This window comes from Ictidomys tridecemlineatus, chromosome 8, assembly GCF_052094955.1.
Source record: "Ictidomys tridecemlineatus isolate mIctTri1 chromosome 8, mIctTri1.hap1, whole genome shotgun sequence".
Taxonomy (NCBI): domain Eukaryota; kingdom Metazoa; phylum Chordata; class Mammalia; order Rodentia; family Sciuridae; genus Ictidomys; species Ictidomys tridecemlineatus.
In genome coordinates, this window is record NC_135484.1 from 37,945,561 (window position 1) to 37,965,841 (window position 20,281).

The window sequence follows — 20,281 nt, forward strand, 5'->3', positions numbered from 1 at the left end:
CTTCATTTGGATGATTTTTAACAGGAAAAGACTGTTTCCAAGCTTTTGAAGTCTTAGATATGCTAGAGATTTTTAAAGAGAAAAGCATGACTGAACACTTTTGTTCTAAAGTCTTGAAAACAAATACAAGCAAACCTTAGGGGGGAAATGCTATCCTTTCAGTGTTTTCCTTGCAAGCATTCCTTCTGAACTCTTTCTTCATCTTCAGGGTGAAGTCTCAAAGACTCACAAAGTGACATATTAAAACTCAGAACAACAACAATGTGGAAAATGGTAAACCCAATGACTATCTGTTTTGGTTGATACAAATTACACCTGAAACACAAACTCCATTGGAAATGAATATATTTAGATTTTTAAAACTCAACATCAGTAAATATTCCTCTTGTGACACAAATAACTTTGAAAACTGGATAGGCAGACAGACAGTATGCATATATATATAAGAATGCCTGTGTATGTGCATGTGCACAAACATATGTACACACATATAGTTTTAACCTAGAGTACCAACACATACACAGAATATTTCTTTGTTTAATTTTAGGAGCCTTTCATTTTCAGTGTTTATTTCAGAAACAGTCTTAGGAAAAAATGATAGCACAGGGAGAAAAAAATCAACATTTCGGGTAAAAACTAGTTAAAAGTAGGGTTAAAGGAGAACTCTTGGGCTTGTGCCTAACACCAGGGCATCTCTGGCAGGAGACAAAACTTTGCATTTTCCGCCTAGGTCACGCATTCATACAGAAAAGCAGGGATGGCAATCTGGGCACATCAAAGTCTCTTCTGATTTTCTCCAACAGTTTTACTTAGACATAAACTATTGATTAACTAAACTCAAAACATTAGGAAAAACAGCTTATAGTCAATTGTTCCATTTTCCCTGCTGTTTTAAATTGTTAGGCAACCAGTGGGAAAAGATGTGGTGGCTGAAGTTGCCACATACAACTCAGGGCTGATGAGCCTCACCAACAATGAGCACAGGCAAGGATCACGTGAGGAAATACGCCAAAAATGAGCACCACTGAAAGGGAAGTAATTTGCTACGGAGCCTATAATTAGCTTCTGAATCTTATAGTAGGGAATATTATTGAGGCAAATGGCTTAGGAAGATTTTAAAAGGGATTAGTCATTCATGTAAATGAATTAGAGCAGAATTCAGTTACCTGAGCCAGGTGAAAAAAAGGAAAAGGGGAAAAAAAAAAAAAAGCCCACATCATAAAAGCAATATATCCTCTCTATTTCAGGATTCACAGATCCTCAATCAGGAAGAAACTTTTGAGTATAAACTACACACTTATGGAAATTTAAAGAGTTACCTACTCAAGAAGACATGAATCACAGGTAAAATCATCCACACAAACTAAAATATCATAAGCAAAAAAAATTCGACAGCAGTTCAATTTAACAGATTAATCAGGATGGATAATTCTAAGGTGTTATTAAAGGGAATACCATTTTTCTATAGAATGTGCCTGGGTTAAAAAAAAAATCTATTACATCAACTCTTTTTATGCAGAAAATATTCCTAAATTTTTCAAAATAGTATTTTAACTACCATTAAGCTAAAATTTTGATAGGATGAAAAGAAAGTTGTATGGTTCAGAATAATTTTAAATGGAGCTAATCAAAATAATTAAAAGCTGACTGGCACCCTGATATATTTCATTTACAATGATATAATCTAAGACATTTAATTCTAAAAGATAATAGCTTTTACATAAGCTTTGCTTAAAACCAAGTGAATCCTTACAATAATTCAAACGTAAAGTACAAAAAAGAATGCAACACTAAAGTATATTAAACAGTATAATGATACAAATTGGAAATACATTCAACTAAATGATTGACATATTTTTTAATCAGATCAAAATTCAGGCTTCAAAGTTTTACTACATAAGTTCACAACATTCCTTATTGTTTTGAATTGGAAGTTCTAAAACAGAGCTCCAGAACCCTTGGCTCATAAGATGTTGGGGTTCAGAGTCCTTCCACTTGAATCTGGGCAGACTGCTCTGCTCAAGTGATGCTGAGGGACTTCCAAGTTAAGATAGAAAAGATCATGCAGCTTCCACCTGGCTCCCTTGGTCACTATCTCCGGGGAAAGCCAGTGTCCAAGGAAGAAGCCAGAGACTGCCATGCTGGCAAGACCACATGCAGCATTCTGGTAGAGAGCCACAGCTGAAGTCCCTGACAACGGCCAGCATCAGCTGCCAGCCAAGCAAGTGAGCGGACATCTGACTACAACCCCATGAGAAGCCCCAAGCGTGAACGGACCAGCTGAGCCCTTCCCAGATTCCTTATGCACAATGTCACGGTCAAAATAAAATAGTAGCCTTAAGCCCCTCGGTCCTAGGGAATTTGTTAAACAGGAGGCACTGTACCAGAACAGGGATTATAATTAAAGACATACCTCAGGGATAGATGAGATGCTATAGGATAAAGGCTCCAGCCATGACATTTCATTGCATTCAAAATTGAAATATACTGTTCAACAAGATGTCACAAGTTCATACTCAATAATTCACCTTACTTTTTCTACAAACCTAAGCATACTGTTCATTTATTTTTAATCATTCCCTCAGTCTTTAACAAATATTTACTGAACACCAACTCTGCTCCGGGCTAAGTGCTACATGCTAGCTATGAAAGCAGCTCAGAAAATATCGGATGGAGTGGGGAGGGGGGTGCCACAGAAAATTAATCAAACATCAATCACCACCCAAACATATAATTACACGAAGCGAAAAATACAATGCTGACAGAGTAAGAAGGACTCTAAAAGCATTAAGAGCAGGACGGGTTCAGGCCTGAGACCTAAATCCAAGACATCTGAAGGCTGAGGAGCAATTACCACACTGTGGTTGGAGAAAAGAGAGCTTTAGTGCCAGAAGGGAGTGAGAGGATCAGAGGTCAAGTCTTTTCCGCAGTGCTAGGAAGTAGGAAGTGTGGATAAGGTAGTGGGAAAGTCTTACAGGGTTTTAAGCAAGATAATTAAGTATTGATCATTTTGGCCATCTGTGTTGGCTTTGTATTACAAAATACCTGCGATAATCAACTTAAAATGAAGAAAGTTTTATTTGGGTTCACAGTTTCAGAGGTTTCACTGTGTGGTCATTTGGCCCTGTTGCTTTGAGCCTGCAGCAGCATAATACATCATGGTTAGAGCTCATAGTAGAAGAGGAAGCAAGAGAGAAGGGACAGGTTCCCAAGTCTTCCTTGAAGGACATGCCCCCAAGGGCCTAGTTTCCTTACACTAAGTCCTACCTCCCAAAAGTTCCACGACCCCTCAACACTGCCACAGGCTGGTGTCCAAGCCTTTAACACATGGGCCTTTGAAGGACATTCAAGATCCAAACTACAGCACTCTCTACTCCAATAGTTTACATATTGACAACACCAGCCTGTGTATCAATTACATATGGAAAACAGAAGTCCATTCCACGATACTCATTCCATACCTACAACACACAAAGAGCCAGAAAATTAATCAACATCAACAACAAATCACTAAGTTATTCACACACACACACACACACACACACACACACAAGCTTCTGAATACAAGGCAGAACAGAACTGAAAAAAAGCCACTCACATACAGTGAAATAAAAAAGAATCTCACAGCAAGATTCCTGTGTTGTTTGGTAACCTCAAGAGGGCTACCCAAGAACAGAGGAAGCCTGTGTAATCCGGATACAGGGGGTCAAGGAGAATTCTCAGAAAAATGTTTATGTTCAGTCTAGAAGAATGAAGAGGTATAGAGAGGCAAGAAGAGCTGGAATCACAAGGAAAGAAAAAAAAAAAGATTCCCCTAAGATAGAAGTTCATGCCACCACAGGGAAAGACTCATAATTCTGAATGTCATGAAGTGTTCAAAGAACAAAAAGAAGTTGAGTAACAGCTACAAGCTGGAGGGGTACTTGATGAAAAACAAAGCATGGAGAGGTGCAAGGAGTCAGATCACGCAGGGACACGTAAACACTGCTGTTCAGTTTACATTCTACCCTCAAAGCCAGAGCCCCACAGTGAAAGGCAAGGAGAAAGAGTGCCAACAATGGTCTCGCATTATATAAAGAAACCTCCGGCTTCAGTGTGGAGAACCGAATAGAGACAGTCAAGGTTGGAGCACTTGGCACCAAAGGGGAAGTTGTTGTTAGAAAGCAGGAAGTGGTGGTGGCCTGAGCAAGGGAAATGACAGCAGAAAGACAGAAAGGTAGAGAAGAATAAAGAAATATTTTTAGGATGCAGAATTGAAAGACAGGTGGTGAGATGGAGGAAAAGTTCAATGATGACCCCAGGTTTCAGATCTGAGTACAAACTGGTGGCAACAGGGAATCCCAAAGGAGGAACAGGGAATCCCAAAGGTTTCAGGAGTGTGGAAGAAGAGGGAACTAGATTTGAGAGGTTAAGTAAGTTTAAGTTGTCCGTGGGTGGAACATCCAACCATAATCGGAGATGGTTGTATGGTACTTAGGTAAAGAGGGTGATGGAACTAGAAATGAAGATTTGGGAATCAATGGCTCACAGGCGTTATCTAAAACCATGGGAGAATATGAGATGACCCACCAAGAGTGTTTAAAGTAAGAAAGCATATAAGGCCATCTGGACACAAACTTTAAGACATATTTAAATAAGAGAAAGCTCAAATGAAAACAGAAATAATAACCAAAAAGTACAGGAGGAAACAAGAGCAGATACTGCCATTAAACCTGAGCCGTAAGCCAAACATGCTTTTCTAAACTGTTTGACTTCTGTTGATTTTCTTAGATGAGGCTAAGTTTGGTAGAAATTAAGTTTCTGACAAACATAATTAAATTTCTTCTCTTGCTCTGACTAGAAGACTTGTGATTTTGTACAATACAGACATTAACTTGAAAGAAAAGGAAGTTTATTAATACTAATCTTTCCTATAATAAATTTCCAATGGATCTGAATTTAAATCCCACTTTCGACATCGCCCAGCTTTGTGACTTTGAGCAGGTTACTGAATGTCTCTGGCCTTGAGTTTCCTCATATAGCACTGTACTACCTACAATACAGAATGGAGTTGTCCCTGCTCTCTTGAACCCACTCTAATCAGAAGGCTAGCTCCAAGACTGCTGATGCAAGCAGCCCTGCTCATGGTTACCAATGACTTCCTTGTTGGGGAATCTGTTGGCCAATGTCAGTGTTCATCCTGTTAGAACTCAGAAGCACTGGACACAGAAGATTCCTCCTCCCCTTTTGAAACACCACCTTTGTTTGACTTATGGGTAAGTACTGTATCTCATTCTCTTCTTGCCTAACTGGCCCTCTCGCTTTTCCTAACCAACCTTGTTGGTTCTTTCATACATTCCAGATTCCACATCTGTGCACACTGATATGCTCAGGTTCAATCCTCATTTCTCCTTCCCTATTTACTATCACTCCCAAGGTGATCTCATCTAGTCTCATGACTTTAAGTTCCATCTAAATGCAATCAATGTCCAAATTTATATATTCTATTCAGATCTGTCTTCTGAATGCCAAACACTGATGACCTACAATATCCCCCGGTGAATGTCTAAAATGGCATTTCAAACTCTGTACTTCCTCTCATCCTAGTCCTCTTACAATATTACTCTATGAAATGGTGACCCCATTTTGCTAATTGCCTGGGCTCAAAACCCAAGTTATCCTTAATTCATTTTCCTTCATCCCATATGTATACTAAAACATGAGGAATGGACATATTAATTATTTTAGATAAAACATATTAAGAGGAAAAGCAATGTGCTTAATAAAAGGTTAGCTGATGTCCCAGGAGTGGTTTAATAAAAACTCCCAGAGAGGAAGCAGAAAAGAGATCCAATAGGTGTCTGTTCACTTTAAGAAAAGCTTTTTCAGATAAAGCTGGGAAAATACTGACAATAAGGCTGTAAGATGGTTCTTTGAGGACATTTATTATAGTTATAAAGTATTTTGGTTCACATACTTGTACCCAATAAGTATTTGTTAAATGCCTAAGTGGTGCACTAATAAGTAAATAAGTTAATTATGAATAATTAGCCTCAGCTATCTGTCTACACTGCCCATCAAAAACTCTTTATACAGAGCTGAGAATTCAAGTCCTAATGATCTCCTTTTATGTCTCCCATACCAGGAATATTAGAAGAGTTTTCAAGTATAAAAGCAGCTCTACTCTGGGAGAAAGTTTTAAAAAATCATACTCTAAAGATATTGATTTGATTCCTTAGGTAAGTAGTACTTTCGATGTAATTTGCAATCTTTTAGGAAACAGAGCGCAACCCAGGGTGTCTCTGTACCATGAAGAGACAACTGGTAGGGAAGAGAAATACCCATGTAGCAGGAAGATCAAGTTCTGCTGGCCCACAGAGGATTTCTCTGCAGCAATTGAATACCAATTAAAACCAGATTTTTAAAAAAGCAAAGGAATTATTAAGAGAAATGTAGAACAGAGAGGAGAGGGGGAAAAGTGGCCTGAGTAAGGAAGTTGTAAAAGCAAATGTTACTGTACCTCTCTCCTTGACCGATACACACACACATAACACACACACACACACAGGCATGTACATATCAATTTTATACATAAAACTATATATTTATGTACACCTTAATTCTCACCTCCAAAATTTGTAGAGTGACTTTAAAATAAATTTCAGTCTTATTCTTCACACTTTTAGGACTACCAAAATCACACCTGGCATGATAGCATCTATAAACTCACATGCGTATTGAATGCCATGATTTCTAAAAATATTCAGGTTGCTTTAGGGTTTACAGAAGTGAAAAAAAAAACTCCATATTACGCATGAAGATCTGGATGACTTAGAGACCTTAATAACAGAATATATTAGCTTTGGCCCTAGGTCACTGATTCTGAAGTGACTATAATAGCAGTCATTTTAGGACATTACCATCCAGCAGCTGTTTAGCTCACAATCTGCAAAAGAAATGTTCTGCTCGGCTCTATTAATACTCATTGGACAGGTGTATGCATTCCAAGTTACATCCATCTGCCAATTCCCTGGCACTTTTAAGCAGAGTGGTGAAACCACAACAGCTGCTACCTTTACCATGCCCTTTAGCATGCTCAGTTCTTTCCTTTATCTAAAGTATGGATTATAAAATTTCATATTAAAAATACATTTTTATCTAAACCAAATTCAAAAAGGAAATACATTTGCAAAGGATTTCTAAAAAGAGCAATAGTATTCTATGGAACAAAGAAGTCTGTATTCTTCCTAAGAGAATGTGGAGAAGGCCACACCAGCTGAGAAGGTCAGCCGCAGGAGAGCTTGGGAACCTGCAGGAGACTGCAGACATTCCTGGGGCTGTGTGCGTCAGCCATTTTTGTGGAAATGCATTTCTAGGCTTTAGTATGAAGGATGTATGTTTCCAAGGCAATGTACACCAAGGTTACTTCCACTATCTCTGTCTTGATGCACTGTAGCCCCTAAATCAACACCTAATGTGGCAGCAGAGTTCTAATTCACCAGTTCAACCCTTCACTGGGGCAATCAGAAACTACTGCAGTGTAAAGTCGTTCCACTAGGAAAGTTCCCCTAGCTCCACTCACAGTGATAACTGGAGAATATTTGTGCTTTGAAAAAATAAAAGAGCACAGAGGTATTTAAGTCAACTGTTAGCTTTGTACTGAAATATTGATGACAACTACCCATCAACCTTTACAATATAGTCCGTCCCTGGAACTACTGGAAATAGACTTTTATCATTGAAAATTTTGCATTCCTATTTTCCAAGTTCATATTTTCTTTCAAAGAACTCAGCATCTCCTTTTAGAAGGAAATTCATTTAACCAGGCAATATTCCAACTCACATTTAATATGCATTTTAAGTGTTTGCATAAAATGCTTACTAGAGACTCTGCTTTATTTTCTTAAATGATGTTAAATAATGTATTAAGTACATGGCACAAACTCAAAAGAATGAAAAAAGTCAAATAGGTATTTAAGTTTATCATCCCCCACCCCCATGCCAGTCATAAAAACTTTGAAAATTAAGAATTGACACATTCGCTTCTGTTAAACTTAAAAAAAAAAAATTAACGAGAAAGAAAGAGCTCACCATGCCTCTTTGATTCAGTTCAACAGGGCAGCAAAACAACCATGCAGTTGGAGGTTGTTGTTTTGCTCTGGTGCTCCTAGGTTACTATGGATCATTGCCTGCCATTATAGTTCATTGATGAGGAAATTCAGGCATAGAAGGTTTAAGTGGCAGGGAAATAGAGATCCTTTGATGCCAAGAGACCTCAGCATTGAGTCAAATTAGAAATTTTAAAATCACAAGCCTCTTTTTATCCAACTAAAAAAAGTCTAATTTTTATGTCAAAAGTTTATCTAAACTCTTTTATTTTTTATTTTTTTTAGAGAAGGGAGAGAGAGAGAGAGAGAATTTTTTTTTAATATTTATTTTTAAGTTTTCGGCGGACACATCTTTGTTTGTATGTGGTGCTGAGGATCGAACCAAGGCCGCATGCATGCCAGGCGAGCGCGCTACCGCTTGAGCCACATCCCCAGCCCCAATCATCTAAACTCTTTTAATCCTAATTTAAAAAACAAATTTAGTAAACCTGTTGATTTTCTCTGCTTTCAGTTTTTGTCTTATCATCTTAAATATCAAGAAGTACAAGGTAGAATTTAGTACAGAGGTAGAATACCACTTTCCAGCCTTGGTTTCTGGGGCAACCCTCAGGTTCTTCATAAATTCAATAACTATTAGTTGCACATCTATTATATGCCAGACAACCTCGTGGATACTAAAGATAAAAAAGTGAAAAAAGCATGTGAAAACTCCTGTCCTCAAGGAACTTGACTAATTTCAGTACAAGATAGGGCATAATTCCTACTATGGAGAAAATAAGAATCAGGAAGAGAGATAAGGGGTGAGTGCAGGGTCAGTGAAGACCACAGGGTGTGATATTTGAAGAAAGTTGAAAGGAGGGAGGGATGGAGAGAGAAAGCAAAGGGACCAGAGAGGGACATATTAGGGACAGGAAGCAGCAAGTATAAAAGACCTGAGGTGGAAGTAGTCCTGGTGTTCAGTACTTGCTGCTTATTATTTTAGATAATATATATTTTTCTTTATAGAAATTTCTGTCAAATGTGTTGGGAGGAGGTCAGGAATATACATGTAATAAACACTGTAGACAAGTTTCAGATACTATGCCCTTTCAAAGGAATTTTTTTGGGTACCTGTTGCAATGACCACTGGATTCACCTTGCTACATCCCCCCTCACCTGCCCATGTCTTCTGCATTACAAATCAAAAACTAACTTCCAAAAGCTAACTTAGGGTAATTAAAAAGAAAAAAAAAAAAGCAATTTTTTTTTTTTAGGAAAACGTCCACCTCAAGTAAATCAAATTGGCTGGCAGAGTACCCAAGCCACAACGCCCACCTCCTTTCAGCTTCTAAACTCCCTGATACTTGAATCTTGCATTTAACATTTAAGTGCTACCTGGCCTTGTTATTTTGTTGACATCTCATTATATGCTACTTTGTATTATTATTGTGTACACATCTGCTCTCACAGTGACTTCTCTGGAGCAAGGCCTGTATTTGGGGAATGTCTGAAATCCACCACAGGGCTTTGCACGTGGAGAGCAGCAATATCTGTTTGATGGTGATGTCATAGAAACAACCACAACAAGCAGCAGACATTCCTCCTGTTTGAAGTATCCGTTTGTGGATAAAGCCTGAAAGAGACATCATCGTCTCTCATAGGCCTTTGGATAATCTCAGCAGTTTGGCCAAGTTACTGTTCATGTAACATTCCATTTTGTCTAAGTTTCCCTCTGCGTTTTCAGCTGGGCAGAATACACACTTTCAGTCTAAACCCAGGCATGGTCTAACCACAAAACATAGAAAAACCACACTGTATGAAACCCTGTTCAGTTCACTTTAACCAGTGTTAAACACTACTATGTGAAAGGGACTCCATGTGAAACTATTAGTTTCAAACTATAAGACATTGTCCAGACAGTCTAGCAAGACAGACATGTGAAAAACAACTTCAGTGCATGTATGATAGGAAGAAGTATTTAGAAAAGTCTATAAGCAGTGGCTTAGAGGATGAGGTAAGGCTTCGCAGAAGAGCTGGCACCTGAACACACAGGGTTTTGAAAGATGAATAGGCCTGGGACAATCAGACACGGGATCAAAGGGCATTATGGATTGTGCAAAACACTGGCTGCAACATCACAAATTGAAAATGGCTGGAAGAACACATTCACCACCAGTATAGGAAAACTGCCCTGTTTCTCAAGCTTTCCAAGAAAAGAAATATACTCTCAAAGAGGAAGTGAGAAGGAAAGTTCCACCAATACTTGTTTAGTTAAATCTCTTACTTTGTTTTGCTCTTTCTGTTTTGTTTCTCTCTTAAAGAAACAAAGTACTGTGCTGGCTTAAAACTTAAGTGAAGAAAAGTACTTCAACTTCACTGAAGAAAAAGAAAACTGAACGTGGACAAGAGCCAAGAAGTAAATATATAAGAAGTAAATATATGTATATACTTACTTTCACTTTTCTGGAAAATATGAAAGGAACACAATTTGGAAATCGGTTATCATGGAACTGAAATACTAATTCCAACCCTTTTCTTCACTGGGTCCATAAATGTTTATCTTGTGTCTACTGCCTGTTAGTATCTGGGATACCAGGCCAATGAGGCAGTCTCAATGCCCTCCTCTGAGCAAGCTCTTGCTTGCAACGTAGTAAAAGAAATAAGTAGAAGGCAACTCATTGTGTACCTTGCTCCCTCAGATGCCAACCAAAACCTGAAGCTCAGAGCAGAGTTAAATTCCAGTCAAGTAAACCGTTGAGAACCAAACACACTTAAGCAAAAACTATGAAATAAAAATTTTATAGAGGTCTTTGTTAGGTCGGGCGCAGGAAAGGAACATCAATCAAGTGCGTGTCAATCAGCAGGATCTCCTGACTAATACCTGTCAATTAGCAGGACCCCTTGGCCAATCCTGGAGTTCAGCCAGCTCCCCTGACCAACTGCAGCAGGACAAGGGAACCTAAAAATCCCCTTTCTTGTCCCAATCCCTTCCCTTCCTACCGTGAGCCCCATAAAATCTCAGGCTGGTGAGCTCCCACGAGGTTTCTCCTCAGACCCTTCTCCTGTCCACTCTTGGTCTGATCGAATTCCACCTGGGAGTGATATCTCAGCAAAGCCTACTCCTTCGGTGGCCTTTTCAAATCTGCCTCCTTTGGTTGCTACCTGCCTCGTGTGATCTTACATCTGGTGCTGACACCTGGGAAGGGATTTGGGGGCTTCTCCCTCAGGGGATTAAGTCCATCCCTTACCCCTTGAAACGAACCGGGAAATTTCTAAGCTGCTCTTTCTGGGCCAACAGGAGTAGGGTAAGTTCGCTTCCCCTGACCTTCCAGACCCTTTCTGTCTGTGGGGTCTATCCATAAGTCACGCACATGCCATAGGCCCTGCCCGTTCTGTTCAGGGCTCCTCCGGGAACTGTGGAGACGTCCCAGTTCTCCTGAGAGCCTTTTGGGCCCGAGGAGGCACAGGGAGGCCTCAACCTCTGCCTAGCCCTTATCCGTTCCTCAGGTGAGCGTGAGCCAAATTTGGGACTCCTTTTTCTGTTCCCACTCACCCCCAAGGGTGCCCGGAAGGTCATGGGAAACAAGAAATCCTCTTTGGATCCCACAACCCCTTTGGGCTGTTTATATACAAATTTTACCAAACTAGGCCTTGCTTAAGACCTGCGCCTTAAACGCCTGGTCTTTTATTCTACTGTGGTCTGGCCCCAGTATGAACTGGACAATGGGTCAAGATGGCCCCCGGGGGGAACGTTTGACTTTCAAGTCCTCACTGATTTAGATAACTTCTGTAGCCTGACAGGGAAATGGGTACAAATTCCTTATATTCAGGCTTTTTGGGACATCCGCTCTGGTCCCACCTTCTGTTCTATCTGTTCTACTGCCCAAGTTTTCCTTGCTAGAGAAAATCCTAAAACTCTCTCCCATTGTTCCCATTGGTGGGAAGACCCTACATCCTTTAGGTCTCAACAGCTGACATGGACAGTCCTACCCCAAGGATTCAGGGACAGTCCCCATCTCTTTGGGCAGGCCTTGGCATGGGACCTAACTGCTTGTGACTTGGGGGATAGCACGCTCTTACAGTATGTGGATGACCTCCTCCTATGCAGTTAATCACTTAAGGCTTCCCAAACACACTGTTCAGCTCCTCAATTTCCTGGGGTCCCAGGCTATAGAGTCTCTCCAGTCAAAGCCCAGCTTACTACCTCTTGAGTTACCTATTTAGGTGTACTTCTCACTCTAAAAGCCTGAAAACGGACAGGATTCAAGCTCTCTGTGAATTTCAGCCACCCGAAACAGTGGACTACATCCCTTCCTTCCTGGGTCTAGCAGGTTTTTTCAGGCATTGGGTTCCTAACTTTGCACTTCTTGCCAAACCTTTGTACCAGGCAGCTAAGGAGACTCCTCATGGGCCCCTTACCTCCCCTAACCTAGTAGCCAATTCCTTTTACAAGCTCAGGGATACTCTTACTTCTTTTCCCACTCTTTCTCTTCCTAACCCTAACCATCCTTTTCACCTCTTTACGGATGAAAGACAGGGTATCGCCACTGGCCTCCTCGCTCAACCAATTGGACCCTCCTATAAGCTGGTGGGATACCTCTCCAAGCAGCTTGACTCTGTGGTTCGGGGATGGCTACCATTCCTCCGAGCACTGGCAGCAGCAGCAGAAATAACTAAGGAAGCCCTAAAACTTACTTTGCTCCAACCAATAACTGTATTCTCCACTCATCAACTGCAGGACCTTTTAAACCATAAGTGTCTTCCTCTTCTGAGCCCTTCAGGAATTCAAGAATTCCACTTCCTCTTTATAGAGAACTCCACCATTACCCTCTGTTCTTCGTCTCCTCTCCATTCAGCCACACTCCTCCCACTATCCCAGCCCCCCTCAAGTGCTAACCATTCCTGTCCACAGGTGCTAGCGGCCCTTCGATCACCCCGTGAGGACCTCTTTGATTACCCACTTCCCTCACCTGACTTAACCATTTTTGTGGATGGCAGTTCAGTGATGGGTCATGACAGACATCGTAGAGCTGCATACGCAGTAGTCACTGCTGCCTCAATTCTGGAAGCCGGCTTCCTTCCTGAAGGAACCACCTCCCAGAAGGCTGAACTTTTCTCACTTATCAGGGCTCTTACTTTATCCAAAGGCAAACAAATATGCCTTCCTAATTGCTCATTCTCATTCAGCTATTTGGAAGGAATGAGGATTCTTGACCACAAAAGGATCACTAGTGGTCAATGCTTCTCTCATCTCCAAGCTCTTACAGGCACTACAACTGCCATCACGAGTGGCCATCATACACTGCAGAGGACATAAAAATCCCTCTGACCCTATAGCTATAGGCAACAACAAAGCAGACTCTATAGCCATAGAAACTAACAACAAAATTCTCAGCAGCTCCTATCTTATTTTTATCCACCACAATTAAGCCTAACTATCCTCCACAGGAACGACAGGACCTAATAACCCAAGGTGTCCATTTTGGGAAGGATGGCTGGATTTTCTGGGGGATAAAATTGCCCTCCCTAAACAGCAAGCTTACAGCCTACTGATGGACATACATAACTCTCTTCATATTGACCCCAAGCCCCTTTTCCAGTTTTTACCACCCCTCTTCTACTTCCCAGGAATGAGAACCACTCTCAGCAGGTCCACTGGGCTTGTTCTGTCTGCTCTACAGTATCCCCACAAGGGGGCATCAAACCTAAACTCCCTACACATCAGATGAGAGGCCACCAACCAGGCGAAGACTGGTAGATCTACTTCACTCACATGCCTAGGCACAAAAAGCTGCGCTACCTACTGACTTTGGTTGATACTTTTTCAGGTTGGACAGAAGGCTTCCCTACCTCCAGGGAAACTGCTGACACCATCGCCTCCGTCCTCATTGAGCAATTCATTCCCAGGTTTGGACTTCTCACCACCATTCAGTCAGACAAGGGTCCAGCCTTCAATTCTCAGGTTGTTCAACTAGTTTCCAAAGGCCTCAACATCACTTGGAGGCTCCACATCCCCCACGACCCCAATCCTGTGGTAAGGTTGAGAGGGCTAACGGCATTCTCAAGGATCATCTCACTAAACTTGCTATTGAACTCAGACTGTCCTGGCCCAATCTCCTGCTGTTGGCCCTCACCCGAATTCAGGCAACCCCTAGAGCCCCCTCAGGCCTTAGCCCCTTTGAGCTGCTCTATGGGTGCCCTTTCTTAATCAGCCAAAACTCTCCTGTCACTCCTCCTCCCCTTGTGTCCTCCCTGCCCTATCTCACACTTCTACATAAACTACTAAGGGAACACGCAGACGGGTGTCTTCCTGCACCATCCGTTACTTCTGTCCCAGCACAATCAGGAATTGAATCGGACCCTCTTCAACTGGGTGACACAGTCTTAATTCAAGAGCTCCATCCTCAGTTGTTGAAACGTCGCTGGACAGGACCCCATACAGTCATACCTGCCATCCCAACAGCAGCCAAACTCTTGGGCCACTCCCCCTGGTACCATGTCTCCTGCCTTAAAAAAGCACCGGTTCCAAATGTGCAGTCCTGGACTTCCACCATGTTGGGGCCCACCAAACTCAGGATTTCTCACCAACCCTCTCCTTGTATCACTAATTAATCTCTCTCAAGCTTCTATCCCAACCCATAGATGGCGCTTCTACATCCAAGCAACATGGCAGCAGGATGGCACCACCAGCTCTCAGTTTATGGGTCAAGGCGATTGCCCTTTCACTAGCTGTAATTGGACCATCACCCTTAATATTACTGGATTCAACCAGGCCACCTCGTCCCACTTATGTTCAGCAATGCTATGCTTCATAATACACCAAATTGAAGAATCCTGTAAGCCCTGGCCTGACACCTATGGCGGATGCCCTTATAATTCATGAAAGAAACACTTCCTAGATAAGTTTGTTATGAGAATCAAGCATACCCCAAATTAACTATTTGGGACCCATGGGACCCAAAATGGGCTTCTGGTGTTGATGGTAAATTTTATTCTTGGAGTTTTGCCAAACACCCTTCAGCCTCTATCAGAATATGGAGAACTTATATACAAGTGTTCCCTCAAATTCACATAACCATCCAGGAGCAAGAGAAGGAACTCCAACACCAGCTGGATGCAGTTGCCCATCCTAAAGCTGACCCTTTCTCATAGATGGCCCTAATCATCAGGGCCTTCAGCTTCTCAATTTGTCCAAAGTTAATAACATTTCAGACTGTTTCCTCTGCGCAGGTTTGGATCATACTCCATTAACCGCGATTCCCATTGATTTCTGCTCAATACCTCAATTAGACCCCAAGGACCCCCCTCTCCAGCCTTTGAGGAAGTACCTCTTTTTTGTAACTCATCAGGGAATTTCTCTTGCTGCTACACTTCCTCAGGTTCAGCACCCTGTGACCAGATTATTCGAATTTCTTCCTTAACCTTGCTCCACATGGGTTCTTTTTCTGGTGAAATGGTACCCTAACAAAAAATCTAAGCCTCAACATGCAGTTTGCTTTTTGTATTCCTTCCACATTGGTCCCCCAATTAACTCTGTACAGTGAGGCTGAATGAACATGGCTTGTTACTACCTCTCTTTCCAGGACTTGTTGCTACCTCCTTTTCCAGTCTTTCTACCAGTAGTAGTTAGACTCTCCCTGGCTTCCTCCCTTGCTGCCTCTGGACTCGGGGCAGGAGGACTTGGTTATGCAGTAACCGCTACTCAAAAGCTTGAACAACAACTTCAGGAAGCAGTAGAGGCATCAGTCGCTTCCCTACAAAGGCAAATAACATCTCTTGCCCAAGTCTCAGCTCTAGATCTTCTGGCAGCAGACAAAGGAGGAACCTGTCTGTTCCTGAAAGAAGAATGCTGCTATTATATCAATGAAACTGGATCGATCGAAGAGAATGTTGACACCCTCTGTCGTTTGGGTGAAAGGCTTAAACAGCAACAATCAAATGACCCTTGGCCAGGCTGGCTAAACTCACCCTCATTGCGTGGCTGACTCCCATTCTCACTCCTATAGTAGTAATAGGACTTCTATTAATGATTGCTCCCTGCCTCCTCAGGTTAGCTCAAAAGCACTTGAGTGAAATTGCTAGAGTGACCTTCAACCAGATGCTCCTACACCCCTGCAGTCACCTACCCACCGAACCTACACGGGAGCCATCCCCTTACCCCAGCCCCCTAAGCAGCAGGAAGTAGCTAGACGAAATTAGCTGACCTGAATCACCAAAAGGGCCTAGGATGTTAGGTCAGTGGCAGTGACTGCAGCCCACGAGGGAAAGGAAACATCAATCACCCAAAATGCCTGTCAATCAGCAGGATCTCCTGATTAATGCCTGTCAATGAGCAGGACCCCTTGGCCAATCCTGGAGTTCAGCCAGCTCCCATGACCAACTCCAGCAGGACAAGGGACCCTAAAAGTCCCCTTTCCTCTCCCAATCCCTTCCCTTCCTGCAGTGAGCCCCATAAAATCCCATTCCAGTAGAGCTCCCACCAGGTTTCTCCTCAGACCCTTCTCCTGACCACTCTGTGGTCTAATGGAGTGATATCCCAATAAAGCCTCCTTCGGTGGCCTTTTAAAGCCTGCTTCCTTTGGTGGCTACCTGCCTCGCCTGATCTTACAGTCTTCATTAATGTGTCCTGTCAGCTCTTCCCTTAGTAGGTAGCTTGAAAGGGGACCTCCTTGCCAGAGATTTGAAATGATGAAAGGGAAGCCGAGGGAGTACAAAAAAGGTGACATTACCTGGGAGCTCAGGTAGACTTTGAGGCACTCATCGCACACGGCCTTCTTGCAGCAGGGCAGGGGCTTGATGGGCTTGTCTTCCAGGCACACCCGGCACATCAGCACCGTGAGGGGCGCATAGGGATCCCCTACCCCGCCCAGGCCAGAGTAGGGTGGAGCTCCTAACAGGCCCGGCACAGAGAATGGCTCAGGCGCCAGGTAGAACTCCAGCTCGATGCTGCCGCCGTCGGGGGAAAGGGGGTCAGCTGGGAGTGACAGCCTGGGGCTGGGGAAGGAGGACTGGGGGTTGGAGGTGTTGGGCACCTGCGGAGCCCGAAGTGGCGACTCTGGCGGCGAGAGCTTCTCAGCGGTGGGGACCTCCGGCAGGTCGCTCTCCACGCAGTACACAGAGCAAAAGACTTGTCTCTTGGCTGGGGGCAGGCGCCGCTGACCCAGCACGTCCAAGACCACTCCATCGGGAGCCACGGCGTGGGTCTTGGGCTCCGTCTCCTCCCTGGGGGACGCCTCCTGCTGTTCATCCCCTCTCTCTTTTCTGTCCCCAGCTTCCTCCTCCTCCTCCCGCTCCAGCTGCAGTTGCAAAGTCTGGGGATTGAGGGGCCCGGTGAGTGCCAGTCCCGCGGGCTGCCCCAGTGCTTGGCTCTTCCTCCACTCGGGCGCTCCCGGGCTCCTCGTGGGCTCCGGGGCGCTGGTGTCCGCACAGCTTGAGTCGCTTCCGCAGCCGCCGCCGCTCGACTCCGAGGAGTCGCCGCGCGGCCCGGGAGCCCCGGCGCTGTCCCCCCGCGGCCTCGGGGACTCAGGGTGGCCCGCAGAGCCCCCGTCCGGGCCCCGCGCCTCCTGGGGCCCGCCGCCGCCGCTCACCGTGCTCTGCTCCTCGCCCATCGCCGCCCGCGGCCCGCGCCGCCGCTGCCCATCCAGCCGCCGGGACCCCCACCCGGCGCCGGCGGGCAGCGGGGGCAGCGGCTCGGCTCCACTCGCGGCTCCGCTTCTGCTTCCGGGTCCCTCCTCCGGGGCTGGGACGCCCCAAGCTCCCTCCAGGGAGCCCGTGCTCCCGGGCCGCGGTGCGTGGGGAGCCCGGCCCGGCCCGCCGCTCCTCCTTCTCGTCCTCCGGCGCGGCCAGGCACCGCCTCGGGGGCGCGGAGGGCCGCTCGCTCGGGGCGCGGGGGCGCCCGCCCCACATGCAGGTTGGGGCGGTGCCGCGGCCCCCGCGAACCCTGGGCGGGGCAGAGGAGTCCCAGAGGAGGCGGCCGTCAGTCCCGCGCCATCGCCGGTCCCGGCGGCGGGACGCGGGGCCGGGGGGGCGGTGGTCGGAGAGTCCAGGGGCCTGTGGCGCCGCGGCTGCGCGCACCAGTAGGTGCTGGAGCTCGAGCCTGCCGCCTGGGCCCCCGGGGGAGAGGCCGGAGAGGGCGACCTCCCTCTCCTCGAGCTTCACCTAGAGCCCTGCTCGCCACCCCTCACCCCACCCCTCTGGCGCACACCTCCCCACACGTACACACGCGCGTAAGCACCCGCGCACACACTCACACACCCGAGTGGGTGTGATCTAAAGAGCTGAGATGCGCTCTGGCGCCCAGAGTTCACACTCGGTCTCAACAAAACCCTTCAGGTCAGGCAGACTCCCCTTTGGGCTCCACATAAAGTAGAACTTCCTACAAAGCTACTCAATATTGCAAGCTGGAACTAGAAAACCCTGACTGCTTAAGGATGTTGGGTTGGAAGACACAATGCTAAGGATTATTCAAAATGCTGTTATATACTACAGTTTTCTGCCCAGTGAGGCAAGAAGGATCTTTGAAACCCACAAGAAATCCAAGAAGCACTTTCAATCTACTTCAGCTGGAAGTAAGGACAAGGGCTAATAACTGATCAGCGATTTATTCCTTTTTTTTTTTTCTCTGTCTCTCTCTCTCTCTCCCCAGTGTTCTCTCAGGAAATTTTGTATGTGTGTTTCTTTGATTTTTTTTCCTAAACCTTTTTTAAATGGGCAGCACAAGGTAACTATATGATCTGGCCTAATTAATAAATTGGATCATTGGTGGAAATCGTGAGGAGTTTCATTAACATAACCATATTCATCCCCAAAACTGTTTCCAGGACAACAATTATATTTGAGCCAGAACTTAATTATGTGTTGATCTATCTTTATTATACAGGAAGTATTAGTCACCCATACACTGGTGTATTTTAGTTCCCTAAAGCCAATGAAAACATTTTTGGGAAACCAATCTTTGGGAGTTTTTTTGTTTTGTCTTGTTTTTTTTTTTTTTTTTTAACTTTATCTTGGGAAGGAATTCAATTTACACATTCATGTGATAGGAAGGAGCTGTTAGGTGTGTAGAATTTTTTATTCTATCTTGAAGTTGTTATTGGTTTTTTAAAAAATATTTTCCAAATTAGATGCAAATGTCATCAAGGTGACTAGCTGTACAGTACTAATAAAGCAATGTACAGTACAAAGAACATTTCCATCATATGTATCCAATGCTCAGGTGCACCTGGAAGGGATAAATTTGATCACTCCATGTGCCATGTCATTTACATGAATGGCGAATTCTTATTTTGAAGATGAAAATTTTTTTTCCATCTTTGGTCAATGATTGCCTCATAACTGTTGTGTTTCTCTGAAACATGCCCTTAGTCCCCAGTGCTTATTGTTTATTTTTGTAAACTTTTTCATTGCTGTGACCAAAAGATCTGAAAAGAACAACTTTAGAGACAAAAAACAAAAAAAAAAGGTTATTTGGGGGCTCACCGTTTCAGTGGTCTCAGTCCATACATGGCTGACTCCATCTCTCTAGGTCCCAGGTGAGGCAGAACATTAGGGCAGAAGAGTGTAGCAAAGGGAAGCAATTCAGAACATGGCACCAGGAAGCCGAGAGATTCCCGGGGTATGCCCCCAATGACCTACCTTTTTCAGCCACACCCTACCTGTCTGCAGTTAAAACCCAGTAAATCTCTATCAGAGGGTTAATGCACTAATTAGTTTTAGGTTCTTATAACCCAATCCTTTCACATCTAAGCTTCTTGCATTATTTCCCACATGAATTTTGGGGGGATACCTCACATTTAAACCATAACATAGGGATAAGAAGCCCACTTACATGGTGTACCTTTTGTATGTGCTATGTCATAAACATCTCTCCCTGCTCTTTCCAAATGGACATTTTTTTAAAAAATCCGTTTTCCAGATGAGAACAGGCTGAGAATAAGGTCAGAGTAACAATAATAGATACAAAAATGTATGTTTCCCAACATCTGTAAAAATCAAATCAAACCGCTCAAAATCCCATAATTTTGTGTCTCCCTCCCACACACACTTGTCACTGGAGTTCTGAGAACTTGATCTTCCAGTATCCACTTTGTTCTTTATCCCATAGGTTTCAGCTCTCTGGAAGTGGCTTCTCTTGACACGTAACCAACTATAAGTCATTGTTGGGATTCCTGAATGCTGCCAATAACTTCAGTTTCAATGGACTCCCCTTTTCATTG

General features: G+C 44.0%; 1 protein-coding gene across 6 annotated transcripts in view; it reads right to left on the reverse strand.

Annotated features, from left to right (window-relative positions):
- The window catches only part of Rnf217 (ring finger protein 217), a 129,126-nt gene extending 111,309 nt beyond the window's left edge, over positions 1-17,817 (reverse strand). For 5 of the 6 annotated variants that reach the window (XR_013424904.1, XM_078019251.1, XM_078019247.1 and 2 more), the window contains exon 1: positions 16,796-17,817. Coding sequence is in view for 5 of the 6 variants with exons in the window: in XM_078019251.1 (XP_077875377.1) it covers positions 16,796-17,674 (879 nt within the window). In the remaining variant the exon portion in view is untranslated. The remainder of the gene's footprint in view (positions 1-16,795) is intronic. The other variant, XM_078019250.1, reaches the window with a different exon arrangement.
- Positions 17,818-20,281: the final 2,464 nt, after the last annotated feature.